Source organism: Cyrtonyx montezumae, unplaced genomic scaffold (assembly GCF_038088225.1).
Source record: "Cyrtonyx montezumae isolate F1298 unplaced genomic scaffold, pur_monq_1.0 scaffold_4, whole genome shotgun sequence".
Classification (NCBI taxonomy): Eukaryota; Metazoa; Chordata; class Aves; order Galliformes; family Odontophoridae; genus Cyrtonyx; species Cyrtonyx montezumae.
Window position 1 is genome coordinate 29125501 of NW_027072045.1, and position 17298 is coordinate 29142798.

At 35.9% G+C, this 17298-nt stretch overlaps 1 protein-coding gene across 10 annotated transcripts in view; it reads right to left on the reverse strand.

Annotated features, from left to right (window-relative positions):
- Nucleotides 1-1120: 1120 nt before the first annotated feature.
- The window catches only part of KCNMA1 (potassium calcium-activated channel subfamily M alpha 1), a 422031-nt gene continuing 405853 nt past the window's right edge, over nt 1121-17298 (reverse strand). For 4 of the 10 annotated variants that reach the window (XM_065746490.1, XM_065746494.1, XM_065746488.1 and 1 more), the window contains 4 exons: nt 11855-12049; nt 10572-10690; nt 8940-9164; nt 1473-1590 (listed from right to left, as the gene is read on the reverse strand). In XM_065746490.1, coding sequence (XP_065602562.1) covers nt 1569-1590; nt 8940-9164; nt 10572-10690; nt 11855-12049 — 561 coding nt within the window. In that variant the 3' untranslated portion in view covers nt 1473-1568. Of the gene's footprint in view, nt 1594-6713; nt 9165-10571; nt 10691-11854; nt 12050-17298 lie in introns of those variants that run through there. The other 6 variants (XM_065746489.1, XM_065746492.1, XM_065746487.1 and 3 more) reach the window with 3 other exon arrangements.

A 17298-nucleotide genomic window follows, 5' to 3' on the forward strand; every position in this document is an offset into this window, starting at 1 on the left:
TTGTCAGATGGCTATAAAGCTCGTTGGAAACTTTGTGAAACTGCTGACACAAAAGGCACCTGTCAAAGGCCTTTTGTAAGTTAACATTATAGATACATTCATTACTTGTACTTTGATTTGGTTATTTCTGTAATTTTCTATATGGTATACCAGAAAAGTAAAATGAAATAAAGAAATAAAGGAGGGGAAAAAAATGCTAAAATGTGATGTTGCTTTGTACAAGAGTCAACTGATAACATTATGCTGAGAGGTTGTGAAACCGAGGCTAAGCCACATGTTTCTATTCTGACCTGAACTCATCAAAGGAATTTCAGTGTACATCCCACTGAAGTGTGCATTATCACTGAAGGTCTGGAGATAAAGCTGACTGCTGATGAGGAGGCATTTAAGTCAGATAAGCAAGACTGATACGGGACCATCAGCACTTCTGAAGTAAGAAAACAACAAAATATGATAGATGAGAAGGCTTATGACTTACGAGTTCATGCGCTCTGGCTTAAAGCTCTGTAATAGGTGGCAAAAGAAGAGGAACTGCCTGGAATTACCGACAGCTGATGGCTGACGGGCAGCACAGAATCACCAGGCTTGCTGTTTATAACATTTGCTGCCTGTGAGCAAATTTGAGAGCACCTTGCACTCTGGCTCAGGGCAGTATTTGCTATGCTAAGTGACACAGGGGATGCATGGCTTCTGCAAGGATTGCTCAGTGTGTTGTGGCTGGACCTGACCACGGTCATGGAGGTGAGCTGTGTATGGTAATAAAACAAATAACAGAATGTTACACGTACAAAATTATGACTTTCAACTTTGAAAATAAATACGTTCAGTTTATTAAGAGCTGGTGTCAATGCTGAACAAAATACACATCCTCCAGTAAAGAAACATGTTGGTGAATTTTTTTTCTTTTTCTTTTTTTGATTTACTAAAATACAAGTTGGACCTTTATTTATTTATTTTAAAGGTATCTTTTGTCTCCCTTAATTATACATCCTTATTATTTATTATCCTTATTAATTATACATCCTTATCCTGCGACCATCATTCTCCTTTAAGCCAAAGACTGAGGTGTGGTTGTTTTTCTAATATTTCCTAGGAGTCTGGCCACATATGCAGGTTTTTGTTTAAGGGAAAATACTTGACAATGAAAAAAAAAAAAAGAAAAAATATATTTTTTCAATAAATAAAAATAATTTAAAATGCTAGAGGCTATACATGACTAGTTCTGATTATGTTCATTTATAAATGTAATAATAATTTCCAAAATACGTGGAAGCAATATTAAAGGCAGACAAACAAAGATCTGTCTACTTCATTTTCCCATTATGCTTGCCCTTCGTAACTTCTCCATCACTGGTTCAGCATGTAAGAGGAATAAATGTCACATCACCATTCATGAAGTTTGTCAGGCTTTAAAAAAATAGTTCTGGCCTCGAAGGAGTCAACATTCATCTTCAACTTCTCTGATTGGTGGTATCAAGCTGCTTGTCGATTTGTATTGATTGATCTGATTGGCCATGTGGGTGCTCATGGGCTTGATTTGAATGTTTCTGGGATAGGCATTATCCGGCTCATCTGTAAACCATTTCTTTTCTGCTACGAAGCAAAATGGGTAGAGACAGAATAAGGAGGGAAAATGAGAATTTTAATTAGTGAAGCACGCAGAAACACAAACACCAAAACAAAAGAGGGGGGTAGCAGTCAGGAAAGTTTATAGAGAAATGACAATCAATAGAAAGTGACTTTGACTAATTAATAGCAATACAGTGTATTAGATGAATACCTCTGAAAATACTCTTTATGGATGGAGCATGACACATTTGCACATTTGATAGATGTTAAAGAAAACTGGCAGTTTGCTTGTCGTGAGAGCTCTTTTTGTTCTCATGCTCAAGTGAATGCCCTGTGATTCATTTACTTAAAAAATATGGTACAAATAGAAAACTAAACTGAGAAGCCAGGAAGAGCAGGTGAAGTAAGTTGTGCGGAAAAGAGCATGTGAGTCCAATACAGAGAAGTACCTCAAAAAATGGGGGACTTCTCTGTCATGTTTCAGACTGAAGGTGTTTGCTCTCATGCAGAGGAAGGCCTGGAGGATGTCCCACAGGCCCTGGTGCTGCAGGTGGTAAGGGCTCAATTCTGAACAGATCGGTTGTGATATATGACAGCAAGGCACAGGAAGCAAGGATTTACTTAAAGAAATATTAGTGGGGTCACCGATCCTTTGGCATGTTTGGTCAGAGCCTGCTTCCATCACTGTGGGAAGAATTTTATGGTGCTGCTCCGGGGTAGGCTGGGAATAGCGTGGGAAGGAGGCAGAACACTGAGAGATTGTAACACTGCAGCACTCCTTCACTGTCGCAACCACTGTTCTGCATTGCCCGTAATGGAGGTAATGGACACAAGCATCGCAAAACTCACAAAAATATATAAAAAAGGAATTCCTTAAGCCCTTTATAGTGCAAACGCTGGTGTCACTCCTTAATGTAGCTTTGCAAGATAGTTCTATTGAGTACTTAGAGATGCCTCAGCATCATGCAATTTATGATCATCAGGTGCTTGTTCTATGATCCACTGTGAGCAGGGTTTCCCCTCAACCACCTCCCTTTCTCTCCTCATTCAGTTTCCAGAGGTGGGTGTGCAGATCAGTGAGCTCAAATGATGCTGGGGATGGGATTTTGCAGCTGTGGCATTTTCATTGTTACATGCCATGTTCAGTGCATGCCACATCAGAGTGGCTGTGCTTACATTTATGCAACACTTCTCATCCCAGTGGGGAACTCAGAATGCTTTGGCAGTTTCACTGTCTCACTACATAATACAAACTAGCACTTCAGCTTATCCCTGAAATGCCTCTATCTCTGGGCTGGAAATAGAAAGAGTGGAAGGGGTGCTTGTTTATTTAAAAATTAAATTAAATTAAATTAAATTTAGACTAAATTCACTTCAGACCAAGCTCAGGAGGTGGAGATTAGAACAGAAATTGAAGACCATGAAAAGTGAGAGACAACTATTCAGGCACAGATGTGTAAAAATAAGCAACTAGCTGTGAAGTTAGGGCGCTGAACTGGATTAATTTCCAGGGTCACTTGACTCCTCAGTCACTTTGTTGAACACAAAACTTATAAACTTTTACCTGCTGTAGATTTTAAGCATCTTCTTGCCACACTGTCATGCTTTTAACCCCAGCAGCAAACCCCAAACTCAGGAAAGTTAATCCATTATTTTTACTGACATATTTGTTGCTTGTCCTTATGCATTTATAATAATTAAAAAAAATAAAGGAGTTGTATCATTAATTAATAGTGAATTACTGAAGTAGAATGATTGTAATAGTTTTCCTGACATAATCAAAAGTATTATTTTCTTCTTTTGGAAATATCTTACTCATTTTGGATGAAGGTAAATATTTTTCTACCTGATTAAAGCTGCCTGAGCCTGAGGAATGTTGGTTTTTTTTTTTTTTTCCCATCTCTCTCTCTCTCTCTTACCTATTATAATTAAGTTTCCTTTGATTTGAACAGATTGGACGATAGGAATTCATAATGTTACATCCTGCACACTGAAGCTAACTGATTAAGTGCTTTAAATTATTCTTCCTGACAGAATGATAAAGTTACAATCTGTTCAGAGATGATCTACAGCTTGCCAGACTCCTACTGCTTCTTTCTACAATCATTTATCTTTTTGTCAAGCAGTTAAAAAAAAAATAAATAAAAAAAAAAGCCTCAATTCCATAGATCTTTTAAAGTCATCAGAACATCTGAATTATTAATGAGACTTTAAGGGAATGGCTCCTGACGGGGGCTGGTTTAAGAAAGGTTGTAGGAAAAAGATCTAGGAATGTGTACACATCAAAATAATTTCAGCTCCATTTAAAAAACCATTTAGTTCAAGTGTGACACATGAACCATTATGCATTTGTGAAAACCAATTTTATGTGATCTACGATTAAACTAACCTTTCAGAGAGGTGTAAAGTGTGATGGTTATCATGTTTTAAAAGCCTTGCAAGATCACATAAACAATTTCAAACTAACAGTTTTCTAATGGTTTGTGTTTAAAATGATTTTGAGGCAAGTTAGCACTGTGAACTTTTATCTCTAGCTTCTTTTTTAACAAATGGTACACAAACTTTCCTTACAAACAGAACTTGCTGCAAGTTCATGCAATCTCATGGCAAGAAAGTAAAGCTCAGCAGCAAGTGAAAAGCACTTGCTATGCCTCTGCTCTCCCTGGAACTGCAACACAAGGTAATTATATGTTAGTCTTTATAATAAAACTCATGTCCAGGGAGCTGATCCTTAGAAAGTGACACCATAAAGTCTCTTCATCCCTTCACCTGGCAAGTAATAAGTACAGAATATAATTAGTAAATGCAGAAACCTGTAGATTATTTTCTCTGACTTCTTTTGCTTTTTAAATTTCTTTTTGCCAGTGCTGAAACCTTAATTCAGGTGTTAACATCTCCAGCATCAGTGCTTGGACCCAGCTTTACATTTCTCATGTCCTTTTTCTACTGTCCAAATCATTTTTGATCATACAATGACAAAAATCCTGGAAGTCCATTACCCACTATACTTACCTTTGAAATGGGAGGAGTAACTTTCCCCATCTTTACTTCTGACATATTCTGCTCCCAGTTACTAAATACCTTTCTTGAAGCCCTTACACACTTTTAAGGCGTTTTTGTTATGCTCATAGTCTGCCAAAGTCTTAGCACACATCTTTACACACCTTAATAAAACAACAAACACTTTTTCCTTAAAAATACATATATATATATTTTTTTAATAAAGACTTCAGTTAATTATTTATCCACCAGAATGTGAGTAGTCCTCTGTCATGTCCTGTCTGCTTCTCCTCTCTTAGGCACACGCATATTAATCCTTACCATATATATTTCTACATTCCAGTGAGAACTAGTTTTCAATTTTTTTTTATAAGAGCTCTTCAAGAGCATTACAGATCCTCCTACACTATCTGATGGATTTCCTTTTGACACCATCAATTGAGAGACGTTGGAATGGCTAAGTAATTTCAGAAGTATCACAAAGCGGAAAACAATTACCATCCTCTCAGACATACACTTGTATTTATAATGGGTTATCAGCACCCAAATGCATCCATTTGGTCTTAAGGGCTTCATGCTTGCATCACAAACAAATAAATAAGTACTAATAGCTTGTGTAAGACGTCCTTGCAGCATAAAAACATATCAATAATTAAAAATAAAATGACTGAAGTACTTCAACTTGTATAACATTCTCGTAGTTCCCTCAAACAGTTTCTTTTTTTTTTTCTTTTTCCCTCGTTCTTTGAAAGTTCTGGCCTGAGTGACCACAGCTGAATAAACACCACTGAGAAACACCTTCTCAATAGGGCAGAGGCAAAAAAACAGTACCAGCTGAAGATGACACAAAGTTTTACCTCGTCTGTATTCTCACCATAATCCCAGGTTACCTTACAGTTGTTTAAAACAGGATTTTTTTTAATTTTTTTTTTAGTTCATGACATCAGTTTCAAATGAGGCTGACTGGGATGTCTTTTGGTAGTCCCACAAATAAGTTTAAAAGTTAAGCCAAAAACTCCCCCATGCGATTTCTTTCTGCATTAGAAAAATAAAAGTTTCTCCACCTACTTTTAAGTTCTTGTTTGGCAGATCAATATTTTACATGAGGTAGATGGAAAGTAATTTGCAGGAACAAGGAAGGAAAAAATTATTCTTATTCTCTGTCAGGGCCTTTGTTTGGTCTAAGGCAGCTGAAGTTTTGGGACAAAAACACTATTTTGGACTTGCTCTTGTTGATTTTTATGTTTTTAAAGAAGTAGCAAAACAAATTCTACTTTTGACAATGGAAAATGCCTGTCTCTGCCAGTGGAAACCCATGCCGAATAGCCTGTAGGTATGCCAGATCCTCTACAGTTAATGACTAACCTTTCAATTTCATCAGTATATCTGTGTCAGAACATCTTCATCTCTTCGATAAACAACTGTCTGATCTGTACGACTATATTTCATGTGAAAATTGTACATGGAATAACTGAAAGTAAGAACTAATTCTGCAGACTTAAGGGCAGAAGACAGAAGAAAATTAAATTTCAGAATGATCTGAAGAACTTAGATTTGCACCCATATTAGACATTCTTCTGTTCACAAAGTAGACGTTTCTCTAATGTAGACTATTTATGTTTCCTGTCTGAGCTACACATTTATACAAATACTATATTTTTAATAAAATCATTATTATTTAGTAGGTGACAAGTGGCATCATATTAACACCCTTCCTTCCTCTACTAAATGGAAAGCAGATAAAACATTAATGGGAAAGCATTTAGGTGTCAAAGCCATTAACATTCTTCCAAAATGCAAAACTGCTCTCCACTATCTTCAGTCAATATTGCCAACATAAAAAGATGCTCATGAACATACACGAGGGATGGGAGAGAAGAGGGGGGAAGAAAGGAACTGGAATGAGGAATGAGAAATTAATGTCTGCACCAGGATAGGCATCTTCATTGAGTGGGAACCTGGGTGATTATAAAAGGACACGTGCAATTAGAAAGGCAAGCTGATGAGAGGATAAAAAATAAAACAGGGTTGAGCAACAGCAGCAGCAGCAGCAGCCAGTTTTACTTCTGGTTTGAGGGAAAAAAAAGGTAAAAAAAAAACCAAAAAAACAAACAACCAAACAAACAAACAAACCAATGACTGAATAAAGTTTGTAACTACTTTTTTGTTTAATTCCACAAGTTTTCACAAGGACAAAGTTATAGAAGGAAACCCACAGCAGTTGCTAGGTCATGCAGAACCATTAATTGTCATACCTTGGCCCATTCTATTCATCCTTGTTGCACTTTAGAAAAAGAAGTAAGCTATGTAAGTTTTACAATGCTTTTAAATTCTCATATTTCCCATTGAGCACTTTAACTGGCACATCCTTGTAGAAATAAATATTCTCAGGAAAAAACACGTTAACTTTCTTTGCAAAAAGAAAAACATGAATTTGTCTTTATGATCAAAAGCAACTGTAATATATTCATTTGTAAGGGACCAACCAAAATTTGCAACATATTTCACTGACAGGACTTACAGCTGCATTTGAATGCACACACACATATGTACTGTATTCCAATTGTTATGCTTAACAGTGCTCAGTGGCTCTCTGCAGCCCACTTAAATGGTTACAGGTTTGTCAGTAAAAGTGCTTGGCTTCATTGTCCATTCACACAGCAAGCAAATCTTCAAAATTATCATGCTTGGGAAAGGGGAAGGTAAAAAACAGCACTAACCATAAAAGCACCTTGTCTGGGTTGGCAGATACAATGCTAATCACTCCCACGTCCAAGTATTTTTTTTTCCCTCTGCATGCTTTCTTGCTGGGTAGACAGTAAAGGTGGCACGAGTCCCCAGCCTTCCTACCCATCACCCTGGGAACCTCTTCACACAACCTAGAACTATTTCTAGATTTTAGAAGGTTGGCATTTGAAATAAAAAAATAAACCTCAAGTATCATTTTTGTGGCTCCCTAGCATTGGTTTCTTTCCTCTACTTCATATAACTCCCTGTAACAATCTCTGTTTGGCTGGGTGAGTCATTGGTGAGGAATACACAAGTGCCCAGAACATGATGCTTCAGTACAGTGTATGTTTCCACCCCAGTTCTCTTATTCTGCTCATTCATTAGCCATTTTGGCACAGCACCTTTTCTTCCCAGATGAGAAGGAAGCTGAGATCTTAAAGGCACTCAGTTGTCCCCCCATGCATTCCTGTTTACCATGTACTGGCACACACCTGCTGAAAAGAACTGGCTAAAACATGGCTAGGGATTTCTGGAGGATCTTTGCATATCAGGACTCTCACTGGAAGACTTATACCACTGCTCTAACTTTGGAAAGTTAAACTACCATCTGGGGAAAGGAATAAGGTCCCTGGGGAACTGATACTTAAGCATAGAAAAATGCTTGCTCTTTTCTGAACATTATTTATTCTGTACATAAGGTGACTAATTCACCTTTTAAAGATGTAAAAGTCCCAGCAAGGCAATTTTTAATGACTTACATCCAATATTTATGATACAATATGGCTTTTTATTCCAAATGTCAAAAGTGAAAGAAAATATAGCTATTCATGTGGCAGTATAAATAGACAGAATAATAATTTAATATGCAATTAGACTCTTTCTAAACTTAAATTAAACCATTGGAGTTTTACAACCAGACAATGTCAATGTTAGAGGGAAAAAGCACTATCTCCAAAATGCTAGTATTATAAAGTCTTTAAAGAAGCAAAAAAGTCCCTGATTTTGCTTTGGTATACAGCAGGTGCTTTACAATAATCCATACAAAGAGTGTGAACCCTACACAATTTAAGCGCAGTGAGTGAAAAAGCAGTAGTTGTGTTGTTATTTGTGTTTTTTTTTTGTTTTGTTTTGTTTTTGTGTTTGTTTTTGGCAATAGGTTAATTTTATAAGCTTCAAATAAATGTAGCAACTCCTGTAAATACAACTATAAAAACCTACGGCAACATACGCCAACACTTCTGCACTAAATGACTTTCTTTGTGTAACTCTAACATTAAAAACAAGTGTTCATGTTAAATATAAACTGTTTTCTGATATGTAGGTAACGTCAGTGAGTTATTTATGCTTTCAGTGTGCCTACTGGTTTTGGACATTTTTTCTCCCCTAGTACCATAAATAACTTTTGGTCCGTCTGCTTTGTTGCTGTTGTGCTTAAGGGTTTTATGGTGGTGAAATAAAAATGACAATCACATGCACACTGTCATACATATGCAAAATATGTGTACAAAAAGGGAGAGCTCCATGGGAAAACAGGGAACATTACTGTTGGAAACATTAATTGGGGAGAATGGGTGGTGAATGCAAGTTTCACACACAGTGGGAGCAGATACACATATCAAAGTCTATCTTCCTGCACATACTTCTGTTTTTCCCGGGAATCCCTGGTCTTGGTGCGGTTTGGCCGATTTGCTGTTGATGGGATGGAGTGCACTGATGAGCTCTTCTTGCTGGAAGAATAGGAGGAATGGGAGGAATGAGAAAGACTGGCCCGGGACTGGCCAGCATTGTGGTCAAATTGCATCAAGCAGAAGATCAAGTCTGTCGGCACAAGCTCAAACTCATACGGTGGGTTTGTGATAACATAACTGCAAAGAAAGAAAGAGGGAAGTATGTTTAGATTTCATCCAGAATTTTCTTCTTGAGGTGTTATCTCATGCACATTTATAAAGATTTCCGAATGTCTATTGATTTTAGTACACACAATACTGTTTTATTTTATTTTATTTTATTTTATTTTCAGTGCCTTCTTATGTCAGATATCACTCTGAAAGTTTGCTGAGTGAAACAGACATATTGACTGAGCAGGATGTCCTCCAAGGAAACCACATCAGGATTTTTCAGAGAACATAGCATACACTCCTTTCTCTAGCTGCATTGGAATGCAGTGGCTCTAGTACGTGGATTCACATATTGATAAAAAGAAAACAATATACCTGCAAGCAATGGCACTTAAACGTGGATTTTAAATGCAACGATATTTAAGTATATACTTAATGATTATTTAAATAATGTCAACTGAGTGAGGATTATAATTACTTGTTTGCATTACCACTATACATAACACAAGTTAAGGACAATTTGTAAGTAATTTCTTTTTCATTTCACCGGTGGATTCCTGATCTCAAAGGCACTAATAAAAAGAAATCCACGGATCCTATAATTATAAATATACATATACAGGTCTGAAACAAAAACTTTATCAATCTCAATGATCCCCCACCTGTAACCAAACATCTTTCAAAGACAGGAAAGGCTTTTAGATCGTACTGCTAAAATCTTCCATGTGTGTAAAAAGCACTGTATGTGAACAAGGCAATAGGAACTTTCTTTACAAGAAAGGAGTAAGAATCCTGAAACACACAAATTCTGTTCAAATTCAATGCTGGCAAGATATCTGGCTTAACTGCCTCGGGAACAGCAGTCACTTACTAATTCAACTAATATTCCCAAATAAATTAAGTACTGAGTAAATATAAACTAAAAATCATTTTTTCTAAACTGCTTGTGCAAATCATTATAGATGAAACCACTTCACTGAGATGGAGTGTTGCTCATTGCTTACTGCCATGTCCAGCCAACAGTGATGCTTTTTGTAAATAATGAAACAGTAACGGATAGCATATTTATGATAGTTCTGATGTGAATTTATTTAGTGGGTGCACATTTCAAGTAAGCTGCTAAATAGCCTTTGGTTGATAAAGATTAAAATGTATCCATTCTGTTTAAAGCACTGAGTTCAGCCTCAGTTTTACAAAATTTAAAATGCAGCCTACCAACAAAGGAATCTCCATTTATGGGAGGAAATGATCAGATAAAATCTATGACTCTAATTCAGCTGAAGTGTTATCATAAAGTAGTCAAAGAATTAGCTTTTCTTGCAAAATTATGTTAAAAAAATGGAGAAATCTGCTTTAGATTTCTTACTGGCATTAGGATATCCTCATCCAGAAGTCTGAAGAACGGTGAAGGAGATGTTCTAAGACCAGACTTACCGTTTAGTGCACTGGCTGGGAGTACTTAGATGAGCATCTCTTAATCGATAAATTCCAAAGCAAAGCATATTGTATGTTTTCAGTGCTTTACAAAATAGATCTCCATAACAGCCTCCATCCTAGGAAAGGAAAAAATAAAATAAAATAAAATAATAATAATAAAAAAAAAGAAAAATGCTGTTTTTTTTTTTTCTCTTCTCATTTAAAACAATGACAGAGAACTGGATTTTTAGTAGGAGTTTGTACCAAAACAACAATGTATAGACAGTCTGTTTTTTGTCACAAATGAGAATCTCTTATCAGAGCAAATGAATAAACTAAATGTTTAACTTCAATAAAGTAATTACTTAAAGTGATCATTATTTTGGAGAACCTAGGTCCATGCAACGTTGCTCAACTTGCAGAAGTTAATCATCTGTTTTAAGACAGAAATGCAAATTTTGGTATTAAAGGATGTGCAATTCTACAAATTACATTAATTGTAGTTTGAAAATTGTTAGTATTTTTGACCCTCATAGGTAGCAGCCATGTTGTCATCTTGACAAATAAATTCACTGGGCAGCACACCTGAAACAAGGGATTTCAAGAGTTATATCTCTCCCCTTTTAAAACAGCGATGACATGTATGCCTATTTCATCAGCAATATAAAATAACTGCCTTTAGTAGAGGAAACATTACTTTATATTTGATAATTTGCATATCTAAAACATTGATCCTTACTAACAATGAGTGTTTAATACATTCAGTGTTCACTGATACAATGCAGTTGAGGCTCTGGCAAAACAGCAGTTGGAAGGACTGGTATTGTTCATTTTATGTGTGCAAATGTTATCCTGAGTGCCCATATGTTTTGATGAGCTATTAGTTTCAACTATGAATGGACTTTTACAGGTATTGACAGGCTTTTTAGTTCTATCTATGTGCACATATTGGCCTGAATTCTTAATCTAGTTTCTCTCAAAGATTTGGTCCAGAAAACATTTTTAAATACTACTTTATCCAAAGACTAAATAAACTCATCAAATCCGAATAAGGGTATAGATATTTTTCATATTTAGAGTGGATTATTATTAGGATGGTTCTTTTCTCAAGGCAGATCATTCATATCTTTACATGAGTAATGTGAGCCATAGGACTTTTCACTCTGCTTGAAATATTCAGGAAAGTAGACTAGCAAGTATATAACGTCTTAAAAAGCATAGACAGATTTTTAATTCAGTCTTACAGAAAATAAACAGACTTTATAACCAGCTTTGATCCTACATCTGTCTCATTATCTTACCCCTAGGTCTGCAAATGGCCCATCATACAAAGCCAACTGAGCAACTCGACACCTGTCCCTGTTTGCAAGTGTCTGGGGCGTACTGTAACCTCCTCTCAAAGCATTTTCCTCAGCAATCAGTGCTTCCAGCTCTGGTGTGGCTCCTCCTGTTACCAATGTCCGTATCAGTGTGAGGATATTGTCATTGAAGTATGTCTGCAGAGATAAAAGAAAGCTCTTTAAGCAAACACCATTATAGTCACAACTGAAGACATCCAAATTACAACTTTTCTGGGTTTCTGCTGTTTAAAGTTCTTGGCTGTCTCTTCAAATAATTTTATATAGAAAGTGAAAAGACAGCAGCCTCCAATTACTCTATTTTCTTCTATCCCATTAGGCTTCTATACTAGATCCTTCCTTTTAAACACCAATTCTGGTTGGTTTTTACAAAAATTTGAATGATTTATGTTTCCTATAATTGGCATTAGTAGTGATGCAATGACTGCTTTCCTTCTCATTGCCTTCATGTCTAATAATGGGCTTTAGGACATGTAATTGTAAAATTCAGACCACATTTAAAGCTTACACAGGCTAGATTGCCTTTTTACTCTTGTCACCAATTCGTTGGGGAGCTGCCTTTGTGCTGCAAATGTCATTACTTATTACTGTGGCTGGACTCTAGCAGTCTAACCGAGGTATTGTACTAAACATCTTATTACGAGACTTGACAGTGTTCAGACATAAGCATGTATCAATTAAACATCTTGAGTTCATTCCAGATAAATGTATGATGAGTTTGGGATCCTGGTGGTCCTTTTAAAAAACTCTAGGGTATAGGGTAAGTGTGGTTTATTAGGGAAGATTTACTCCACACTGACATTTTGCCAGCATCTGTAGCATTGCTGGTCTGTCAGGCAAACAATGAGCATTTTAAATATTAATTTAATGCCAGATGAATGACTTTCAAGTTCACTTAAAAGTATACTAGTATAGTTCAGAGATACACAGTTAAGTATCTGCAGTGCAATGTGCTGGGCAAAAAATAATGATCACCAGAAAAAAGACCCCATCATTTACAATGACACCAATGTCTGGGTTTTCAAAAGTGTTGCAAGCGTAGGGAACATATGAAAAGAAAATGAGCTAGCTGTAGTGTACATGGGATTCACATTACTAGATTTATGACTTCTGTTGAATTTAGGATTCGGACCAAATGTAATCCAATGACATGAAAATGAATACTGCATTCTCAAACAATGTTTGTTGTGCAAAGATCTCAAAGCCACTTTTCTCTGAAATTCATTGCTTTTCCCATATAATGCAATTGTTTGTAATACACAGTAAAACTGAGGTGCAGGTTGAAATGTTTTATTCTGAGATCAAAACACAGAACTGGCTCCCTATCCATGTTGCTTTGATATTCTTTCTTTGCATAATGAAACCTCAGTTTTATTGTTTACTTGTGCTGACAGATAAAACAGGAGAAAATGAATGCTATGTGGCAACATTTTTCACTGTTACATTGAAGTTTCATAACTTCAAGTGTCTCTGCTTATTTACATAGGCATATATGCCATTCACCTGTTGACAAAATTAAAATGAGAGGAAAATACTGTTATCATCATGCAAGCCCTAAAGTAAATATGTGCATCACATCACTTCTCACATATTTTAAATAAACCTGGCAGTACATATTTTTAAATACAAGGTATACTGTGATGATAGTCTGATATTAGCAGGAGGAATAACTCTAAAAAGAACAGCTAATCTAAAAGCAGCTCATACATATGTGGATGAAATGTGTAGTAATTCAAGGATAACACAAACCTTTCTTAACTTAAAGAAAAATCATTGCAACTCCTTGCAGGAATGGAAGTCTGGAATGCTTATATGATGTTTAATGGGAACTGCAGTGGTGACAGGTAAGACAATCAGGCATTATTGTTTATTCTTCAGTTAATTACTTCTTACTTGATTTTGTGGAGGTGAGGATTAGAGTTGCCTTCTTTGAGCAACTATTCCCATTTGCTATACTTTTCCAACATGGAAATGCTCAGAATAAAAAATTTGCATTAAGTTTGGTCTCTTTCCTTGACCTTTGCCAGTGTATACTATTTAGCAGACAGAAATAAAATAATTAGCATAATTCCTTAGCTCCTGTAATTAATCAGCAATGTTCCTTGATGCCAGTTTCATGGATATAAAGACAATACTGACAGATCTAGAGGCTGGAGACATTACATGACAGAAACTGGAAAAACCCTTTCAGTAAAAGCAAGCTTCTGCATATTCTGTATGGCACTGAAATCATACATGTTTACAGAAAGGATTTTTTCAAAAATATTATTCTTAGTTTTACTTCTATGAATCAAGATAGTGCACAAATTAAAAGTAACACACGGTTCCACAGGCAGATTTTTTTCAAGTCTGGTTTGTAAGCTTATTATAATGCGGCCAAGTCTGACAAGTAATGTTCAGCTACTCTAAGAGTGATAGATGTTGATCTGTTTAAAATAACATTTTCATAGACTGGTGACTTGCAGCGATTGGCAAAACACGCAAAAGATGTTAAGGAGTTAGGTATAATTAGGTCCAACTTTCCTGGTTTACAGCTCCTTCTCTCTTTATTCTATAATGGAAATCACAGTTTCTACAGCCAGAATCCAAAATTTAAACACATATAACCTTATGTAATATGCATTTTGTACTGTGCAAGTGCACAACTACCCTCAATTATAGTTCACTGGAGAGCAGTCTACTAAGAAATTATATGGGGTCATATTGCTCATTGTACTATAGATGTCAGATTAAACTAAGAGATGAAAGCCAAATGTAAAGTGACATATCAAGGAAGGCATCTGTCGTAAACTTATTAATAGGAATAAAAATAAAATAAAATGAAATAATGAAATATCATATAAAAGGAAATAAATTAAAACAAAATAAAATTAACCTCCCCAAAACCCAGACCAACTAGGACAAAACCGGCCCAATTCTGACTTAAGTACCAACCAGGAGTAACTCTGGGAGCCATAAACTGCAATGAAACTGTTGCAAATGGGAAAAGAATCCGGCCTATTGTCAGTGTAACAGAATGCTGTTGTGCGACAAAGGCCTCCCACTGCTAGACAAATGTTAAGGCAAAGCTAAAACACTTCTTAGCAAAGAGGGCAACATTTCTCTTGGAACAATGGCTTAATTTGGGTTTCACACCGTGACTGATATGGATGTCACCATTTAATCAGATGGATGAGTGCAGCTAAGTGATCGTTTTTGTCAGTTTCTACCAATGACTGTAAAGATACAAGCTTTCAGGATGGACAGTGCTGGCATTGCAGCTGACCAGAAAATGCCCAAATGCAATCAAGGAAGGATGGGTGAAAAGGAAATGGTAATTTGACATATTTTGCTAAATAAGGTTGCTTCCTCCTGTACTTTGGTTTAACACTTCTCAGGAAAAACCCATCCATCTGTGCTTTTGATTGTCATAAAAATCATATTCCTTTTACTACCTCTTGCCAGTTTGGAACTGGGGAACATTGATCTTCACGTTGGTCTTTCCAATACAAATCATTCCCCTGATTCTATGATTTCTATGATTCTAACACTGAAAAGCAGAACTAGCTATCCATTTCCTTTGGAATAGTAATACACTAAAATTAATTTGAGAGTGATCTCCTACTTGCTCTGTGGGAGGGTACATGGCCTGGATATGCCAGTACTTGTAAGGAAGCACTCTACAGAATGACTTTGGAAAGGTGCTGCTGTACTTTAAGTATAACACAATATTCTTCAGTTATGGCAGTGAATTCCTCTTCTTGGCTGTTAAATCATAGCTGAAAATATATTTGTATGCTCCTGCCGTTTACTGTACCCATAATAAACATTTGTGTAGTGTCACTGTAATCAGCAGCCACAATGAGAGTATGACACGGTACAGGCTAAATAAAGAAAAAAGGAAATGCATCATAGACACTAAAAGTGAGTAAATAGCAAGGAAATCTTGGCACAGATATCTGATCTAGCACTGCCACCTAGCCTGTGAGCATGAATTCTAGAGTAGCTCTTTCCAATGTTTTGGGGATGCTTTCCTTTTTGTTCATTTATTTTTATAAATATAATTACCAGAGAGCTTATGGTTTGTAGTTGAGGCTGTCAAGCCTCTGAAACTAATTGGTCCTTTACAGAAAATTTAACTGAAAATTAGCACATCTTTTAATAACATTGCTTTAACTTTAATGGGATTTTGCTTTTCATTTATAATCACTCTAAAATTGTCATTTTCCAAGTCATATCTGCCATTTTTTATGATTCTTAGCGTGTTGCTTTTTTTTCTAATGAGTTTATGCTAAGACCACTCCTCTAATGCATGCAGTTTTTAAACATCTTTTTCAAATACATTTAATAACTTCTTTTTCTTTTCCAATTGGAGGAATTCTGATAAATAGATAATGTATATGCAAACATGAAGATTCACTAAGCTAACATCAAGGACTTCTACTAAGAACAAACATGTCTTTGTGTCTGAAGGAAGATCATAAAAGTAACAACAGGGTTTTAGTGCCTGAAAATGCACTGGTTCTCAAAATATCATCCAAATTTTAAAGAAGTTTGGAACACTTCGAGGTAAAAGATGCTGCTTCCTGACTTGCATAAAAAAAAAGACTTGTGTTTAAAAATGTCCAAATAATTTAAAAATAGATAAGATCACTTTCTTTCCTGCATAATGAGACTATGATAAACTCTTGAGGAAGGGAGAATTCTTAAATATGAGATATACAGAAAAATTATTCACTTTCACTGTGATCTTTTTTTTTTTTTTTTTCTTTTCAGAGAAATAGGATTTTGTATTATAGAAGAAAATGTGAGACCCACAGTACTAGCATAAGAAAATAAATTCTATGATATGTAGTTTGGTTCTGGAGATCATTGCCTCTAGGGGCATTACTTTGGCACTGTCTGGTAGGTGTGGCAGGGATGCCAATCCGCTGGAGCTTCTATGTTTCTCCTAGCTTCAGGACCAAAAGAAGTCTTTGGCTCTCAAGTCAACTTTGCTAATACTTGAAGGTACTGCATTAATAAAACTGGTTTGCTCACATGCACAGGATTATCTGGAATAACTATCTCAACATCATCCAGATGAGGAAAAAGTTCTCATCCTCCAAAAAAATATGTTTCTCTTAAACTACTATATCTCCACTCTATTATTATTTTTATTATATTGTCTAAAAGATGCTTACGATTTAACATGATTTTCAGTTATGCACGATTTGGTGATGAGCGTGTGCTTTGCTTTTCAGGAGTGGCCTCACCGTGAGACTAACAGACTATATGTATTCTTTCCCTGGGTTTGCATGTGTTATGATATAAGAAATATTCATATATCATTCAAGTCACTAATGGCAATAGATATCTTTTCAAAGACATAAAAATGCTTTGCTGGCATGATTTAACAATAGTCACTG